Raw genomic sequence first — 15,930 nt, 5'->3', positions numbered from 1 at the left:
ACATTTTTGTGGGTAACTACTGCACATTATCATCTTGGAATAAATATTGCGCTGTTTACGTCAAATGTGCAAATGGTACGCGCGCGTTTAAAGAACGTTGGAGGAGGGGCCGGAAGTAGTTTTTTTCTTCACTGTTTACTTGGGCTTGAGTAAGAAATTTGGAGCCGAAGCGTCAACACGGATTTTCTTTGGGATAAACGCACAGGTCTGGCTGCTAAAACGGTGATTACAAAACATTATTTTACTGTCTATCACCGAGTTACCCATGAACGAGCGTTTGAGAAATGGCCCGTTGAAGACTAGAAGATCTCAAAATGGCCGTCGACGCGGAGAGCAGCTAGTTAGCTTGAAAAATATAGTATTTATCTGCTGTTTTTAAACTTTGCGGTTCCATGTCATGTATCAGCATTGCCGAACATTTTATAACAATAGAGACGACTAGTATATGAATCCACTGTTATTACAGTGTATAATAAATATTGATGAAAAACAATAACAACTTGAGCTAACGTTAGTTGGTTAGCCTGTCCACTCGTTTCTCCGAAAATTTATTTTTTCTTGTTATTGTATATTATAAACACCTGCTTACATTTATAACTACCGTTAATTTTCAGGTAAGTTACTCGTTATTTTCTTACGTTACTTGTAGCTTGGTCTGCGGTTTCTCCGCTAAATATAGAAGTTGGCTCGAGTAGCTGGCTCTTGATATAGTTTGAGGCAGTATTTCTGCATTATACCCCGTCAGCTTTCTGTTTGTTTTTCTTTCGTTACAGATTTTAGATGTTCTCTAGCGCGTTTAAATACATGTTCTTATTTAAATAGTCATCTTAATTCTCATTTCTTAACTCTAATTTCAATTTCTGAACTTTTTTCCCTTAATATGTTTTATGCATAGTACATATGCATAAAAATCCTGCAATATTCTTGATGTATAGTATAAAGGCTGTTTTCCATGCAGATCTGAGTGGTCCTCTCTTCAATATTCAGTATTGCATAACACTAACGTGTGTTAACCATAATAAAAATAATGTAGCAAAATTAATTAAAATGTCAGATTTTCCTTATGCTAACCTTTTGTTTTTGTTGACCTCCCTCTATAAACTTGTCCCTGGGTGTATAATAGTGTAAAATCCTAAGACAGTTGTTTGACTTTTTCCTCTATTAACTGATTATTGTTTATATTAAATTGCTGTGTTATAGACCTTTTTCCAGCGTATGAAAATCTTACTAGAAGTGTTTAAGTAGTTATTATTTTGGATCCCTTTCTTCTATAAGAATATAAAAGTCAGTGAATTCTATAAGTCACAGGCTAGTGCATCCTCACTCCCTCTATTTTTAGCATATCTATCTATTTATCTATCTATTGATGGATAGATGGATAACAGTCTTACATTGAGATTTTAACCATTCAAGCATGTATGTTCTCGTTTTTCTTAAAATATTAAAAATATTTATTAATATTATATATTAAAAATGTTAAACATTCCAATGTGTTTAAAAAATCTTGTATTTTTTTTTTTTTTTCTTGTTTATCGTAATATATTTGTTGTGCCTTGAGCAGATGCCGCACTCCAGACGGTACCCGTCCTCGGAGAGGGCCAGCCGCAGCAGCTACCAAGATCGTTATCGTGAGCGGCACAGAGGGAGAAAACCTCGGCATCGCCGCTCACCGACGTTTTCCTCCAGCAGTGAACATGAGAGGAGAGGGAGAGGACACAGACAGGATGCCGGCTATGCCAGATCCAGGAGGTATGATCGTATACTGGAAGCATTGACCAAAATGGTCAAATTGCATGGGTTACTGGTGCTTGATCCCTTGCACAGCTCACTTGCTGACAGCAATTGAGGCAGATTCCCACTAAGCCGAGTAATAGGATTTTTGTCAACCCTAACCACAGGAACATTTTAAATAATTACAATAATAATACTTTTTTTAATTATGTGGTACTAATAATAATCATGCTTTTTAATAGGCAGAAACTGTTTTCAATATTGATAAGACATGTTTCTTGAGCACCAAATCAGCATATTGGAATGATTTCTGAAGGATCATGTGACACTGTAGAGACTATAGTAGTGGCTGCTGAAAATTCAGCTTTGCCATAAAAGGAATAAATTACTTTGTTAAATATATTCAAATAGAAACGTTATATTACATTGTTGTAAAATTTCAAATGTTCCTGTTATTACTGTAGTTTTGATCGTAAGAGGGCATAAGAGACTTTCAAAAGCATTATGTATATAAAGCAACATTAAATTCTGAAATATATTATTATTATTATTATTATATAATAACAAGCACTGCAAACCTTGAGTTTTGTTTTTACAAACCATCCTTTTTCTGTAAAATTTGATTACCGCATGGTACTTTTATTGCGTTTAGTAGTTCTACATGAGAGGGGGGGTTGCAAATGAATAATTTCTCAAATTTGAATATCCTATCTGTATGCAGTTGACTTTATTTAAAATTAACGTTTAAACTTCTGATAATATGGTAATCAGAGGTTCATTTTGGAGTGTCAAATCTAATATAGTTTATTATAATTTTTTAACGAATATTAATTCGAAACCAGATAGTATGCAGTGCTTACTTGGAAGTCATTCAGTGTTAAATGACACTCATCTTCTCCCCAGCTATGACAACCGTTCTTCAGACCGAAGGCCTTATGACAGACACTACAGCGAGAGCTATCGGCGCCTGGACCACAGCCGAGACCGGGACAGGGATCACGACAGGGAACACAGGACGCCGAGCAACTACTACTCCCGCAACGCCTCGCCCAGCTACGACTACCGCCGGGGCCACGACCGGGACCACGAGGACTCGTCCCGGAGGAAAGGCAGCAGGCGTAAGCACAAACGAAGGCGGCGTAGAACCAGGTCCTATAGCCCATCGTCCTCGGTGAGTACTTCAATACCCGAGCCTGCTCTTTCCCACCCCCAAATCCTTTCTTCTATCTCTACCTCTACACGCTCCTGTCTTTCTTTCTCCATAATGCTTTCCTTTTCCACAGCCCCAGGATTGGGTAAGTATTAACTCCTTTGTTTTATGTTCTTCTTTTTGTTGACGTTTTGTCTTTTTTGATAGCGATAGTCCAAGTCTTGGCTTTCAGTGTTAGCCCCATCTGTAACATTAAATAGTGAGGCTCAATCCAATATGCATAAATGTTAATATGAGTAGTGAATAACTTTGTTGGGAGAGCCTCCGTAATTAATATCTCATAACTTTCATCCATTCTTTATCTTGCTGTATCTGCACACCTATATAACTCTTTCACACAGTTTAGATGTCAAAAAATAGATTTTTTTTAAATGAAAGCATATAAAGTTTTCATAATTTCAGCTCTTATTCATTTTATTTCCAGTCTCCCACTAGAGCAAATTTTTCTTTGGAGATGTTATGGATGTAATAGTTGTGAATTAGCAATGCCTTTACTCATGTGCTCTTCTATGAGTAAATGTTGATGCAGGTTGCTTTTTGTGACTTTTTGTCAGGGTTGCTAGGCAGAGGGATGAGGGGGAGTTTGAAAGCAAGCAAGAAGGGAGGGGTAAAATGTTATCTTTGACTTGATCCCTTGCACTATATCCCTATCGTTATATATATCTCCTCACGTGGTGTCATACGAATCGCCCCATGACCACCAAACCTACCTACAACAACTACAACACTGCTCATCTTCGACGCCGTGGCTACGGCTGTCCCCCTCCACTCTCCCCGCTCCACCCACCTCCCCTCCTCCCTCTGCGGTCGTGGCGTGACCTCTGACCTGTGACCCTGGCCGGGGCCGAAGCAGCGGAGTGACAGCGGGACGAGGGCACTGTGTGTGAGGGACGACGAGGAGGGTCACCTGATCTGTCGGAGTGGCGACGTCCTGCAAGAGAGATGTACACACTGCCACTACTACTACTCCTCTACTCCTATATCGTAACCTTTCTCCCTATCAGTACCAGCACACAGCAGACACACACAGGGGAGGGCAGGAGGTCATGATCAATCATGATGTTGGTGGTGACGATGATGCTGTCATAGAATGGTCTCCCCTTTTGCCGGAACAGGCAAGGGGGAAGGCATGTCCAACATGTCTTTAGTAGCTCCTTTATTTATTCTTTTCAGTGGGGTTGGGCTGTTTGTGTTGCTGTGTAGAAGAATTATGATCCTTTTTAATTCCTGACTGCCAGGTTCCCAGATTTAGCTTTTCCACGTCTCCATAATGTGCGTTTTATTCTGGTCTTGTTGCAGCCTTTGGCTACATCAAGATTCACGTTGCGCCTATGCTGTCAATCATTTAGATTTAAGGATACGTTCGTAATATTTCCATAGTCACTGTGCGTGTCATTTTTCATAGAATATACTGTAATTTTTAGCTTTTGAATTGGCTCAAAGCAGTCCCATAGTTTTAAAATCGTTTAGTGAAATTATTTTTATCTAATAAAAGCCGCTTATTTTTTTAAATAGAAATGTACACTATTTTTGTTGCTGGAAAAACGTGCCGTTTTTTCAGATCATGTTTACTTTATTCCTTTCAAGTGTGTGCATATTGCCACTTGTCAGATTGTTTAGGTTAACCCAAATAGATAGTCACAGTTTTGGTTAAAAATTTGATTTTAGGAAGCTTGTTTAGGATGGCTCTTTAAATACGCTGTCTAATTGTTCTCTTTACATCTCCCCTCCCTTTTTTCTACGTATTTTTCCCTCTATTTGTCTCTTAGATGAGATTGTCAGCACTTTGGGCGAGGGCACCTTTGGGAGGGTGATGCAATGTATTGATCATCGCAGGTGAGCATCATCACTTGGCAACCAATCAGTTGCTTTTTTACAAAACCAGCATGGTGTGAACTTCAAATGATAAAGTGTTGCTTGGCTGTTAAAATGTCTGTCTAGTTGTTAGCCTGCGAAATATCTGTTCTTTGGGCCAGAAATGCAGTGTGTGATTATTACAGGCAGCAAGAAAAGTATGCACTTATAGGCTTATTTTTCCTTTAAGAAAATATTCAGCAAAACAAGGGCCATTCCATTTCTTGCCAGTGCTTTTATTGCTCTATAATGATTTTATTTGTGTCGCACTACAACAAACAAGAAATTTATTCACTATAGTCCCATCAATGTAGGGTAGTTCTTTTCTACTACTTGTAGAAGATTGAAAACATGTATGCGGTTAGAAAGCTAACTGACAGATGTGAAAACTGCAATGTTTGAATTAATGTTCTTCTACTTGACTAAGGGGTGGAGCACACGTCGCACTGAAGATCATCAAAAATGTGGAGAAATACAAAGAGGCTGCCAGGCTGGAGATCAACGTACTGGAAAGAATCAATGAGAAAGATCCTGAGAATAAGAAGTGAGTTTGGATCAGAATCTTTACGAAATTAACATTTAACAAAAATTTAGCATGTTTTGAGCAATTGTATATGCAGTACTTGAATTTTCTAGATGCAAACGTACCTTGAGGTATACCGAAGACCACTGTATTGATAACTTGTTTACTAAATGTTGTATTCTCTTCTCTGTTTCTCGATTCTTAGTCTGTGTGTCCAGATGTTTGACTGGTTCGACTATCATGGCCATATGTGTATAAGTTTTGAGCGGTTGGCTCTTAGCACTTTTGATTTCCTCAAAGAAAACAATTACCTGCCCTACTCCATCAGTCAAGTGCGTCATATGGCCTACCAGATCTGTGTAGCTGTCAAGTGTAAGTAAACACTTTTTCAAAAAGTTAATTGAAGTTGGACTCCGTTTGCCATGTATTAAAGAGCCAGTCCTACTTATAGTATTTATGAATATGCTGATTTGTTCTGTTTCTCCTTATTTGCAGTTTTGCATGAAAACAAATTGACCCACACAGACCTGAAACCAGAAAACATTCTGTTTGTCAACTCTGACTTCACAATCACATACAATGTGGAGAAGGTAATGAAAGAGTTTGTCCATGTTTTTGTGTGTGTTAATATTCTAGCATGAGCTGTTGAAAAACCCATTAGTTGACCACTAATATAGATTAAAAGAAAAAATGAAGGAAATGCATGATAATTGACGCCCCCATCTTTCTCTCTGTGGTAGAAGCGAGATGAGCGTACTGTGAAGAACACGGCGGTGAGGATGGTGGATTTTGGCAGCGCTACATTTGACCACGAGCACCACAGCACCATTGTTTCTACCAGGCACTACAGAGCACCTGAAGTTATTCTAGGTAAGGACGGTCATGCCAGGTGACTGACCAAACGGCATGTTTAAGCAGTAAAATATTCTGAACGTAAATTTGAACTAAAAGCTGTTGATATTAGCATGAAATGTGACTATTTAAGTCACAGGACACGAATCAGTTAATCGCTGCAGCAACACAGATTAGCTTCTTCCTTTCCACCACAAAGAATTTAATTAGAGCCAGCTAGAGACCACAGTGACTTCATTCAACAGACTGCAGGGAATTGTTCAACATAAGACTGGTTGCTATGAAAGCTTGTACCCAACCTTAATGTTATGAAATATTATGTTATAGAAATATGTTGCTTTGCTATAAATATAAATGAGTTAGTGGGCACTCTTGTATGTACACTATCTATAAAAATATTGGGATCGGTAAGATATTAAAATGTTTTTGAAAGTCTCCTATGCTCTCCAAGGCTGCGTTAATTATTCATATTGTAAAAATATTACAATTTAAATGTTTTAATATATTTTAAAATGTACGTTATTTCTGTAATTGCAGAGCTGAGTTTTCAGCATCATTATTCCAGTCTTTTGTAGGGCCCTATGAAATCCGTTATATTTTTTCCCCAAATTCCGGTAAATTTATTTTTAAATTCTGTTTTTTCCGTTGTAATTTTTCTGGACTAATTTTTAATGGTCAAATAAAATTTTATTAATCAAAAAGCATGTCTAATTAATTAGAATCATGAAACTTATGCAATTTAATTTATTAAAAGTGTAACAAAAATTACATGTTTAGGGCTGTATAAAATGTTTTTTTTTTTTTTTTTTTTTTTTTTAGTAAATCCCATTAATATTAAAATATTTTGATTATTTCTTTAAAAAAATAAAGTTTTATTATTTTTCAACAGTAGTAGTAGTATTACATTCTACAAAATAATAATGTAATAGCCTATTTCTGGCACAAAGTTAAACCGGTTGCCGTGAATACCTTTAAAGTTGAATGAATGAATGATGTATTTATATAGCAGTTTGTGTATTGCTGTACACCCAAAGCGCTTTACAATCATGTAGTGGTCTCTCCTCAACCACCACCAGTGTGCAGCATCCACTTGGATGATGCGACGGCAGCCACACTACAACGGCGCCAGTACACTCACCACACACCAGCTACAGGTGGAGAGGAGAGAGAGTCATACAGGCAATCAAGTGGATGGGGATTACTAGGAGGCCATGATTGATAAGGGCCAGTAGAGGGAATTTGGCCAGGACACCGGGGTTACACCCCTACTCTTTACGAGAAGTGCCATGGGATTTTTAATGACCACAGAGAGTCAGGACCTCGGTTTAACGGCTCATCCGAAAGACGGATTCTGTTCTGTGTGTATATGATTTGACGCTAGTTTTACCGAAATGAAATAGTAAAATGCTCGTGAAGTTACACTCAGATCAGCTTTGGAGATATTGTTAATGTATTTGTCTTCATTGAGACGGCAGATGCTGAAATGACCGCGAGCGCCACGCGTGTTGTGTATGTAACGTTAGTAAACAAAACCGCATGTCTGCTCCATTCATACAGAGACGGGCAGAACATGCAGGATTCATATTTAAATCGACTTTTGCAGTTTAATATTTACAGATACTAGTCCATATCACTATTTGAATTGTGTAATGACCTCTTTTGATTAATTCATCCAAACTTTGACAAATTCCGTGACATTCCGCGTTAAACTGTAAATTCCGTTTTTATGACCGGATTCTGTCTGCGTTTTCTGCATCGCATAAATCATAGCGCCCTACTTTTGTGTCACAATATCCTTCAGAAATCATTCTGATTTGCTGCTGATTTGTTGCTCAAGAAACATTTATTCTTATAAATGTTAAAAGCAGTTGTGCTGCTTTAATAGTTTTTTTTATTGGAAACATAATACTTTTTTTTTTTTCAGAGTTTTCTGAATAGAAAGTTTTTATTTGTATTTATTTGAAATAGAAATCTTTTATGACAAATGTCTTTACTGTCACGTTTGATTAATGTGTCTTTGCTGAATAAAAATATTCATTAAAATTGCTGACCTCAAACATTTTGAAAGTAATGCACCTACACTCCTTGCAGAGATTCATAATTGATCATTCATAACAGGCATGATAAACATATCTAGGCTATAGAAAGCTTTAAATTACTACTTAACGAAATAAAACAAATCGAAGACAAATACTCTATAATCATAATCCATGCATTTCTCTTTAAAGGCGCGTCTAATGAGGAGACGGTGAGTCAGGATCGGCAACTTCATCGTTGCGACACGAACTCTGAAAACACTAGTTTATTAGTAAATAATTCAAATATCTCATTATTTCCCCCTGACACATTATGGTAATTACCTGCTGGGGCTTTGCGGCAAGCTCTTAGCCTATTGCGTGCGTTTGAACGCAGAACTCCTCAGCTGCGCTGACGGCTCTCTGTTGCGGGACTCTAAACACCGCCGAGTCGCTCTTGATAACCGCGGTAGCACGGTCTCGTGTTTCCACCAGCGTGGCAATTGTTTTTTTTGTTTGTTTTTTTTTCATCACTAATTGATGGATGTCTAAAATATAAAAATGAGAAGCCTAAAACATGAATGAAAAGTGAACCTTTAATAAAGTGGATTTTACTGCACAGAGTTAATAAAGGCTTTAAAATTTTATAAGATTTTAAAAATGTTCATGGCTGAACTAAGGTAAGTTAAGATGTTAAGTTAAGTGTTTATTTGTCAGCATTAAATGTACAGTTACATGAGTATACTTTTCTGGGATTAGGCTACCAGACTGTACATATAAATTTATATGTTCTTTAATAACATAAAACAGTATGTTAAATCCGCTATCATTATTTATGGTGTTGCAGTTATTTTGTTACTCAGTTTCTTATAAGAATAAGGCAGGAGAGGTTTCTGTTAGAGTCTCTACCTATATATATATATATATATATATATATATATATATATATAGCAAATATAAAATGAGCTTCACAGGAAGATTACGAGCTGGTTTATCTTTATCCGGAAGTTCTAAATAGCGCTCCATGCATATGATCAATTGCGATTTATTCACATTTTTGAAACTTTCGACCTTAACAGTTTGCACACTTGCTGCTGACTAAATATAGCTACTGTACACAGTGTCCTGGTTATAAGGTTGTGATGCAGTAACATGATGTCACCATTAGATGACTCCATAACTCAAATGTTATAACAAATAGTTTTTCCTTGCAGAATTGGGCTGGAGTCAGCCGTGTGACGTGTGGAGTATAGGCTGCATTCTCTTTGAGTACTACCTCGGCTTCACTCTCTTCCAGGTACAAAATCTTGCTTTTTCATGCTAACTTTCTGAGTCATAACAGCAGATCTACACAGTCTACCACCCTTGTTTATGTTCACTAAGCAGCTTAAGATCAGAGAGACTCTGACCAAAGCGTTACAGATGTCCACATAAGCACACAGAATCCAAACACCTGCCATTAACACTTTAACCTCAGATGCGCTCACTAATGCTCTCTCTTTCTCATGCACACACAGATCTCTGTATAGGAACATACAGTATGTGTTGTACCTGTTATTGTGAAACCTGACAAAATACAAAACAAGTCTAAACGTAAGAGTCAAACTATATAATGTTTATTCATGTTAACTTTATTGATAAGGTTTTTTTTTTTTTTTGGCTTCTCAGACTCATGATAATCGGGAGCATTTAGCCATGATGGAGAGAATTTTGGGCCCTGTTCCTTCCCGTATGATTCGTAAGACTAGGTATGTTTTTGATGCTGATTGGGATTTTCTAAAGCCTGTCTTCAAAGTATAGGTTCTATGTCTTTCCTGCTTGCATGCGCAACAGGTTGTGCGACCTAAAATTATTTCTCCACCCCACAGGAAACAGAAATACTTTTATCGTGGACGTCTGGACTGGGACGATAACTCTTCAGCGGGAAGATACGTCAGAGAAAACTGCAAACCTTTACGGGTAAATAAATAACTGACTGTTTTGGGACTTCATATTTAAGACTTATCTTTTGATTTGACTTTTTTTTTTTTTTCTATCAGTGATCTCATATAGTATTCTTTATCTCCCTTCTCTCTCTCAGAGATATCTTCTGTCTGAAGCTGAAGAGCATCACCAGCTGTTCGATCTGATCGAGGCCATGCTGGAGTACGAGCCGACGAAGCGTCTCACTCTGGCTGTGGCCCTGAGACATCCTTTCTTTCAGAGCACCATCAGCACCAATGACCAGAGCGCTGGCAAGAGCTGGGAGGGCAACCGCGACATCAGTCGGTGACAATAACATTCGTCTTCAACCAATGTCTCTGTCTTACGCCAAAAAAACCCTGAGGACTCGCATGCCAAGAGAGATACCATGGAGCTGAACTGACTTTGCATAAAGTTTTCTAGTGCAAGAGAAGTTAAATAAAGCAGAAGTATATGATTTCTTTATCATCTTCCCATAATGTGAGAACAGCTCCGTGTGCAGCGGGAGAATGTGAGGAACTTGGGGCTTCTAGAAGATCCCAGTGAACTGTCATGCTTGTATGTGATTGATTGGACATTTGAAGGGTTTTTGAATAAATACTCCCTTCAAGTTAAGTTCTTCCAGCCAATTGAGGCTAATGATATTTTTGGACGGCCATAAGCAGAGGAACAATTATTTGATGGGGTGGGGAAAGCATTAACGTAACTCTCCATTTCAGAACAGAAGTAACTGAAAAAACAGCATCACTGTTACAATATAGTTATTTATCGGGCAAATCTGTTTTGTGCATTTTAGCCCTTAGCTGGTCATTTTAGATGCATTGCAACACATTGTTTGTATTCAGTTCAACTCAAACCAAGTGACAGAGCAGCAGTGTTCTGGTGATTGTGTCCCTCAGCACACGTTTACAGTATTTATTTAGTGAACCGGACGTCTCATTCTGTGTCTTTGTATGGATTTGACTGTATAATTTGTAAATACAAATAAATATATGTTGTGACTAGAATAAAGGGCCTGTCTGTGTGCTTGCTGTGAATGTGTTTTCACAGCGGCTCTCCAGGCAAAATGTTTTTACAATCACATCGTTCTAGTCATGTTTTTATATTGACTGTATGTGTGCAGATGATATACTCTGCTGAAATTAATTAAAATTTTGGCACTTAATTGGGAGTTAGTGCAGTGCTTTAACTTGAGTTGGATGCTATGAAACTCTTCTGCACTTTATCTTCCTTTGACTTTACAACTCAATGATAGAAATCATAGAATTTGCCGCTTTCTGTGGACTTCAATAAGCATATCCCTTAGGAAACGTTTAAAGCTCCGAGTATTAAATCTTAATGTGTTTTTCCATGCAGTCTTAATATTTATCTCCAATGGATACTAGGCGTGCATTTAAAGGAATAGTTTATCCAAAAACTAAAATGCAGTTTTTTGTTTTTTTTTACGGGAACAGATCTGGGGAAATTTAGCATCACATCACTTGCTTACCAATGGATCTTCTGCAGTGAATGGGTGCCGTCAGAATGAGAGTTCAAACAGCTGATAAAAAATATTGCAATATTCCACATGACTCCATCAGTTAATGAGGTGAAAAGATGTGTGTTTGAAACTGTCATCTTGTCTGAATTAGTAGATAACTATGAACAGACCAAGAACAATTTACAAAAACAATTCTGTACAAATATGTTGGTGGGCTTAGATGTGAGAGGACAACAGGGAATTTACTTTTTCACTGAGGAAGCTTTGTTATGGTTTAAGGATTTGTATTTTGCCCAGAAAGTTAAAGGGGTAGTTCACCCAAAAATGAAAATTTGATGTCAATTAGACTGCAACGGTTTGAGTTAAAAATCTTTGTGTTCCACTGAAGAAACAAAGTCACCTACATCTTGGATGCCCTGGGGGTAAGCAGATAAACCTCAAATTTTCATTTTTGGGTGACCTTTATCTATAAAACACCTTGATGGATTTCCCTTCACAAAATGGTAACTGATGGATTTGAGGGGTTTTAATTACTTGTGGATTATTGTGATGTTTTTATCAGCTATTTGGACTCTCATTCTGACGGCACCCATTCACTGCAGAGGATCCATTGGTGAGCAAGAGATGTAATGCTGAATTTCTGCAAATCTGTTCCTGTGAATAAGCTACTTTAACTCCTCTACATCTCGGATGGCCTGAGGGTGAGTACATTTTCAGCAAATGTTCATCATTCCTTAAAACTAGTATTCCAAAAATATGTAAATGTATAAAACAGAAAAACATAAGATATGATGAAAGAGATTCCAGAGATTTATTTATTTAATTATTCTAGCCGCCTTTTCCTTATTCATTGCCAAAAGATTTAAAGAGCACAGCTTAGTGTGTAGACAAGCAGAGTAAAGCTCTTCTACAAGCACCTTTTCTCTGAACAGCCACCCAGCTTTATTTAGAAAGCATCACTCTAGCAGACGTAATCTACTACAGTCATTTAGTCGTTCCAGACCTACTGTCAAGTGAGAAACAGACTAAAACAACATACCCAACACAAAACCTAAATATAGTATTTGCTAAAGAGTGCAAAAAATTGAACCTAACCACAATTCCACCTAATGAACAGCAACAATAATGTTCACAATTCACATATAATTTTTCATAATCTACCAAAGTCATTTAGTCATTCCAGACCTACTGTCAAGTGAGAAACAGAGACTAAAACAACATACCCAACATACAACCTACAGTATTTTCCAAAGAGTGCAAAAAAGTGAATTTAACCACAATTCCACCTAAATGAATAGCAACAATAATGTTCACATGTAAGTTTTCATGGATACAATTTGTGCGGCAAGTGTTCATACTAGAATCTCTAATCTCTATGGCTCACTAAAATGTATTAGAAAATAATATAATATGAATATTTTAGAAAAATGTTGTATTCTCAAATTGTGAATGAACTAGAAACAGCTTGTTTGAGGCTGAATAGTGTAACAGCTGTTGACTTTTCTTCACGCTGACTTCATTCACGTTCATCTCATGTTGTCTGTAAAACTCCTCAATCTGTTTTCCCTCCTACCTTCCCATCTGTTGGGAGGAAAGATCTTACCCTTAATCTGTTAAGATCAATAATCATACAACAGGTATTTCTCTTCAACTGTTGAAGTTGCTGCAAGTTTAAAGAAAATAGTTGGTCACCATACTAAAATATTGATTTTTACACATACTTGTGATTAAACCGATATTAGCAGCATCATGTCAGTGGTTTCTGACTGTGAAACTCCCCCCATCACTAATGTGATTATAATCAATTACGTCATTTGGGAATTAGCTGGGACAGATGCAGGGAGGGAGCTGGCTTTAAAAACATGGAGCTGCTGGAAAGCTAGCAGACAGTGCCTGAGTTTGGACGGCAGGTTCCTCGGATCAAATTATGTGCATCTGAAGACTTTCAACAAATATAAGGTATGTCAGACGCTTTTCTGTTATTATGATGTTAATTTAAGATTGTTATTTTATTATATCTACTATACTTACAATACACAACTAAATAAGTGCATTTTTATGAGTGATTATCAAATGTAATGATATTTTATTATTATTTTAGTTCAATTGTCTATATTACTCAATAGGCTATTATTTATTGTATTAACTGTTTATAAATTAAGTGCATTCGACATGCATTTATTTATTTGTACATTGTAAGTAATATTTATATGTAATTAGCATTTTTGCAGAATACAATCTCTCCTTGTCACTTGCTCACCAAAGCTGTATTTATTATTGAACACAATAAAAATAATTTTTGAATATACAGTAAATTCAAAATTCCAGTTTTTTATTTTAATATGTTTAAAATGTAATCTTCATATAGACTATGGAAGATAGCCTACATATAGGTTACAGATAGGCTACATAGAACATATAAAAGTTTATTTTTTTAATTTTGCAGTGTCGTTTACTATAATTTGATTGGTGTATCTGATTTTTTTTTAGGTTTTAACGCTGCCTGTGCTTACATTTATTTATTTGGCTGGGGCGTCTGAAACTGGAGAAGTTGGAGCACACTTCCTTTAATATCTTGAAACTTCAGTATCACTTTGTTTGAGAAAGACTCAAGTTCATTAAGACACGCTAAAGGAGAGATGGATGCCGTTGTGAAGAAATCCCTGGGTGCCCCCTTCCGACAGCTGACCAGCTGCCTGACGGGGGATAAGGATGGATTTAGCCGGAAAGGCAAAACCGTCCGCAGGAAGAGCGCGCCATGCTGCTACAGTCAGACAGCACACGACTCATCCTGGTTGAGGAATTATCAAACGGAGCTGCACAGGGAAAGGTACAAAAACATGCTTATAAAATGAATAGACACTTATTAGCTGATCTTTATGGCTTGATTTATAATGCAGTTGTTTGTATTTTGTCTGAGCAGGAAACTGAGGCAAGTCAAATTTGCGCAAAAGACCGCAGAAAGAACCGCAATGAGGGCACATTACAGAAGCCCACACCGCTTTACAAAGGTACTTTTGTGATGTTTTTCGTCACTTAGAAATTATATTTGCTGAAACAACAAAATACAGTGGTTACATTTTTCAGGCACCTGTGCCGAGGGCAAACATAAAAAGCAAGACCCCCACCAAAAGTGACAACTGTCTTTTTGGTGCCTTCCAAGGACTCAGCCTCAATATGAATGGAGCACAAACCTCCATAACAACACCATCAAATGCAGATCCGTGCAAAATCATGTGACCACAGAGAAGAAAACCAATAAAGATTATCTACATTTGTTCATTTTGCAGATAATTTTACCTGAATTTTGCAACATTTTTCAAGTTATGAACACAGTAATCAAAATTGTGTTTGTCAAACAGGCCCTGAAGCTGTATTTATGTAAGACAATTCAATTAGTGGGTACACAGTACAACATTGTAGTACATGAGCCAGCACATTTGGCCGTGTTCCCCACCTCTTTGTAGAAAGCCTGTGTACAGCAAAGGCCGTGTCTTTAATTATTTCCTCTTGTTTGCCAAAGGTAAAGCATCTCACTTATGCTCAGACTCAGGAACACGATACACTACACTTTACAGGATTGACAGTCGTCGAAACAAGATACTGTATGTTGGAGTCACTGAATTTACTGAAGCCCTGATGTGAGCAACAATAGGCCACTGCACAACACGGTGCAAGAATAAACAGCACTGGGGCTAGTTGTCACACCTTTTATGTTATATTGTTGTATAGCCTGATACCTTCAAGTCTTGGCTACAAAAAACTTTTCCACCATTTTTACCCAAGATGTCAGGTACAGCTCATTTACCACGATTTGTCCTTAACCCATATCATCACACATAATCACACCGTATGGGGTAAGTTGTCACAATTGGAACCTGACACTGATTTGAGAAAATACCTCTTTGAAATGTGAAATCTTATATATAAATAGGCATGCTTTAGCTTTCAGCAAATTGTAAACAGTAAAACAATTAATGAAACTTCAAGAGTGGAAAAGTTAACATCCAAACAATATCCAACCATTGTTAGGGGTAAAAGACCTTACAATTAATTAATGTAGCTATGCCTGGTTTCACAGACGGGGCTTATAGACTAAGCCAGGATTAGGCCAAACAACTAACAAAAGTTATTCAAATTAAATTTGCAGGACAGAATACGCAAAAATATTTAGGAAACTAAACAAAACCACTAATGAAAATGCAAAACCTTTAAAAAATACTTACAAAAAGTACAATATATTTGAAAGAAATACATAAATCAATAAATTTTAAATAAAATACAAAATGTGTATTATAAATAC

General features: G+C 37.1%; 2 protein-coding genes across 5 annotated transcripts; both read left to right on the top strand.

The window, feature by feature from the left end:
* The first annotated feature begins 85 nt into the window (after nt 1-85).
* Nucleotides 86-11,227, top strand: LOC306847576 (dual specificity protein kinase CLK2-like). 3 transcript variants are annotated; one of them, XM_079381594.1, is made up of 13 exons: nt 86-222; nt 1,562-1,749; nt 2,635-2,902; nt 3,496-3,885; nt 4,711-4,777; nt 5,223-5,339; nt 5,524-5,690; nt 5,814-5,908; nt 6,059-6,188; nt 9,400-9,482; nt 9,854-9,933; nt 10,054-10,144; nt 10,266-11,227. In XM_079381594.1, the coding sequence occupies exons 5-13, from the start codon at nt 4,755-4,757 to the stop codon at nt 10,455-10,457; spliced, it is 978 nt and encodes a 325-aa protein (XP_079237720.1). In that variant the 5' UTR covers nt 86-222; nt 1,562-1,749; nt 2,635-2,902; nt 3,496-3,885; nt 4,711-4,754; the 3' UTR covers nt 10,458-11,227. The 3 variants fall into 3 exon arrangements, with proteins under 3 accessions (XP_079237720.1, XP_079237719.1, XP_079237721.1); XM_079381593.1 differs by having other exon boundaries at nt 100-222; nt 3,795-3,885; XM_079381595.1 differs by lacking the exon at nt 3,496-3,885 and having other exon boundaries at nt 131-222.
* Nucleotides 11,228-13,511: 2,284 nt separating this feature from the next.
* LOC306847536 (uncharacterized protein) lies at nt 13,512-15,820 on the top strand. 2 transcript variants are annotated; one of them, XM_079381514.1, is made up of 5 exons: nt 13,512-13,586; nt 14,118-14,457; nt 14,551-14,638; nt 14,715-14,904; nt 14,990-15,820. In XM_079381514.1, the coding sequence occupies exons 2-4, from the start codon at nt 14,267-14,269 to the stop codon at nt 14,865-14,867; spliced, it is 432 nt and encodes a 143-aa protein (XP_079237640.1). In that variant the 5' UTR covers nt 13,512-13,586; nt 14,118-14,266; the 3' UTR covers nt 14,868-14,904; nt 14,990-15,820. The 2 variants fall into 2 exon arrangements, with proteins under 2 accessions (XP_079237640.1, XP_079237641.1); XM_079381515.1 differs by having other exon boundaries at nt 14,179-14,457; nt 14,990-15,331.
* Nucleotides 15,821-15,930: the final 110 nt, after the last annotated feature.

This window comes from Barbus barbus (assembly GCF_936440315.1).
Source record: "Barbus barbus genome assembly, chromosome: 27".
Classification (NCBI taxonomy): Eukaryota; Metazoa; Chordata; class Actinopteri; order Cypriniformes; family Cyprinidae; genus Barbus; species Barbus barbus.
Note: the sequence above shows the minus strand (reverse complement) of the source record. Positions and strands in the feature narration are given on the sequence as shown.

Excerpts from the sequence above, each read along its gene's own strand:
- LOC306847576 (XM_079381593.1), top strand. The coding sequence starts at position 1,562 with ATGCCGCACTCCAGACGGTACCCGTCCTCGGAGAGGGCCAGCCGCAGC. Across the intron at positions 2,903-3,794 it reads CCTATAGCCCATCGTCCTCG|CGGAGTGACAGCGGGACGAG; the intron begins GTGAGTACTTCA and ends GGGCCGAAGCAG. Across the intron at positions 9,934-10,053 it reads CGTATGATTCGTAAGACTAG|GAAACAGAAATACTTTTATC; the intron begins GTATGTTTTTGA and ends TCCACCCCACAG.
- LOC306847536 (XM_079381514.1), top strand. The coding sequence starts at position 14,267 with ATGGATGCCGTTGTGAAGAAATCCCTGGGTGCCCCCTTCCGACAGCTG. Across the intron at positions 14,458-14,550 it reads ACGGAGCTGCACAGGGAAAG|GAAACTGAGGCAAGTCAAAT; the intron begins GTACAAAAACAT and ends TTGTCTGAGCAG. Across the intron at positions 14,639-14,714 it reads GCCCACACCGCTTTACAAAG|GCACCTGTGCCGAGGGCAAA; the intron begins GTACTTTTGTGA and ends TACATTTTTCAG.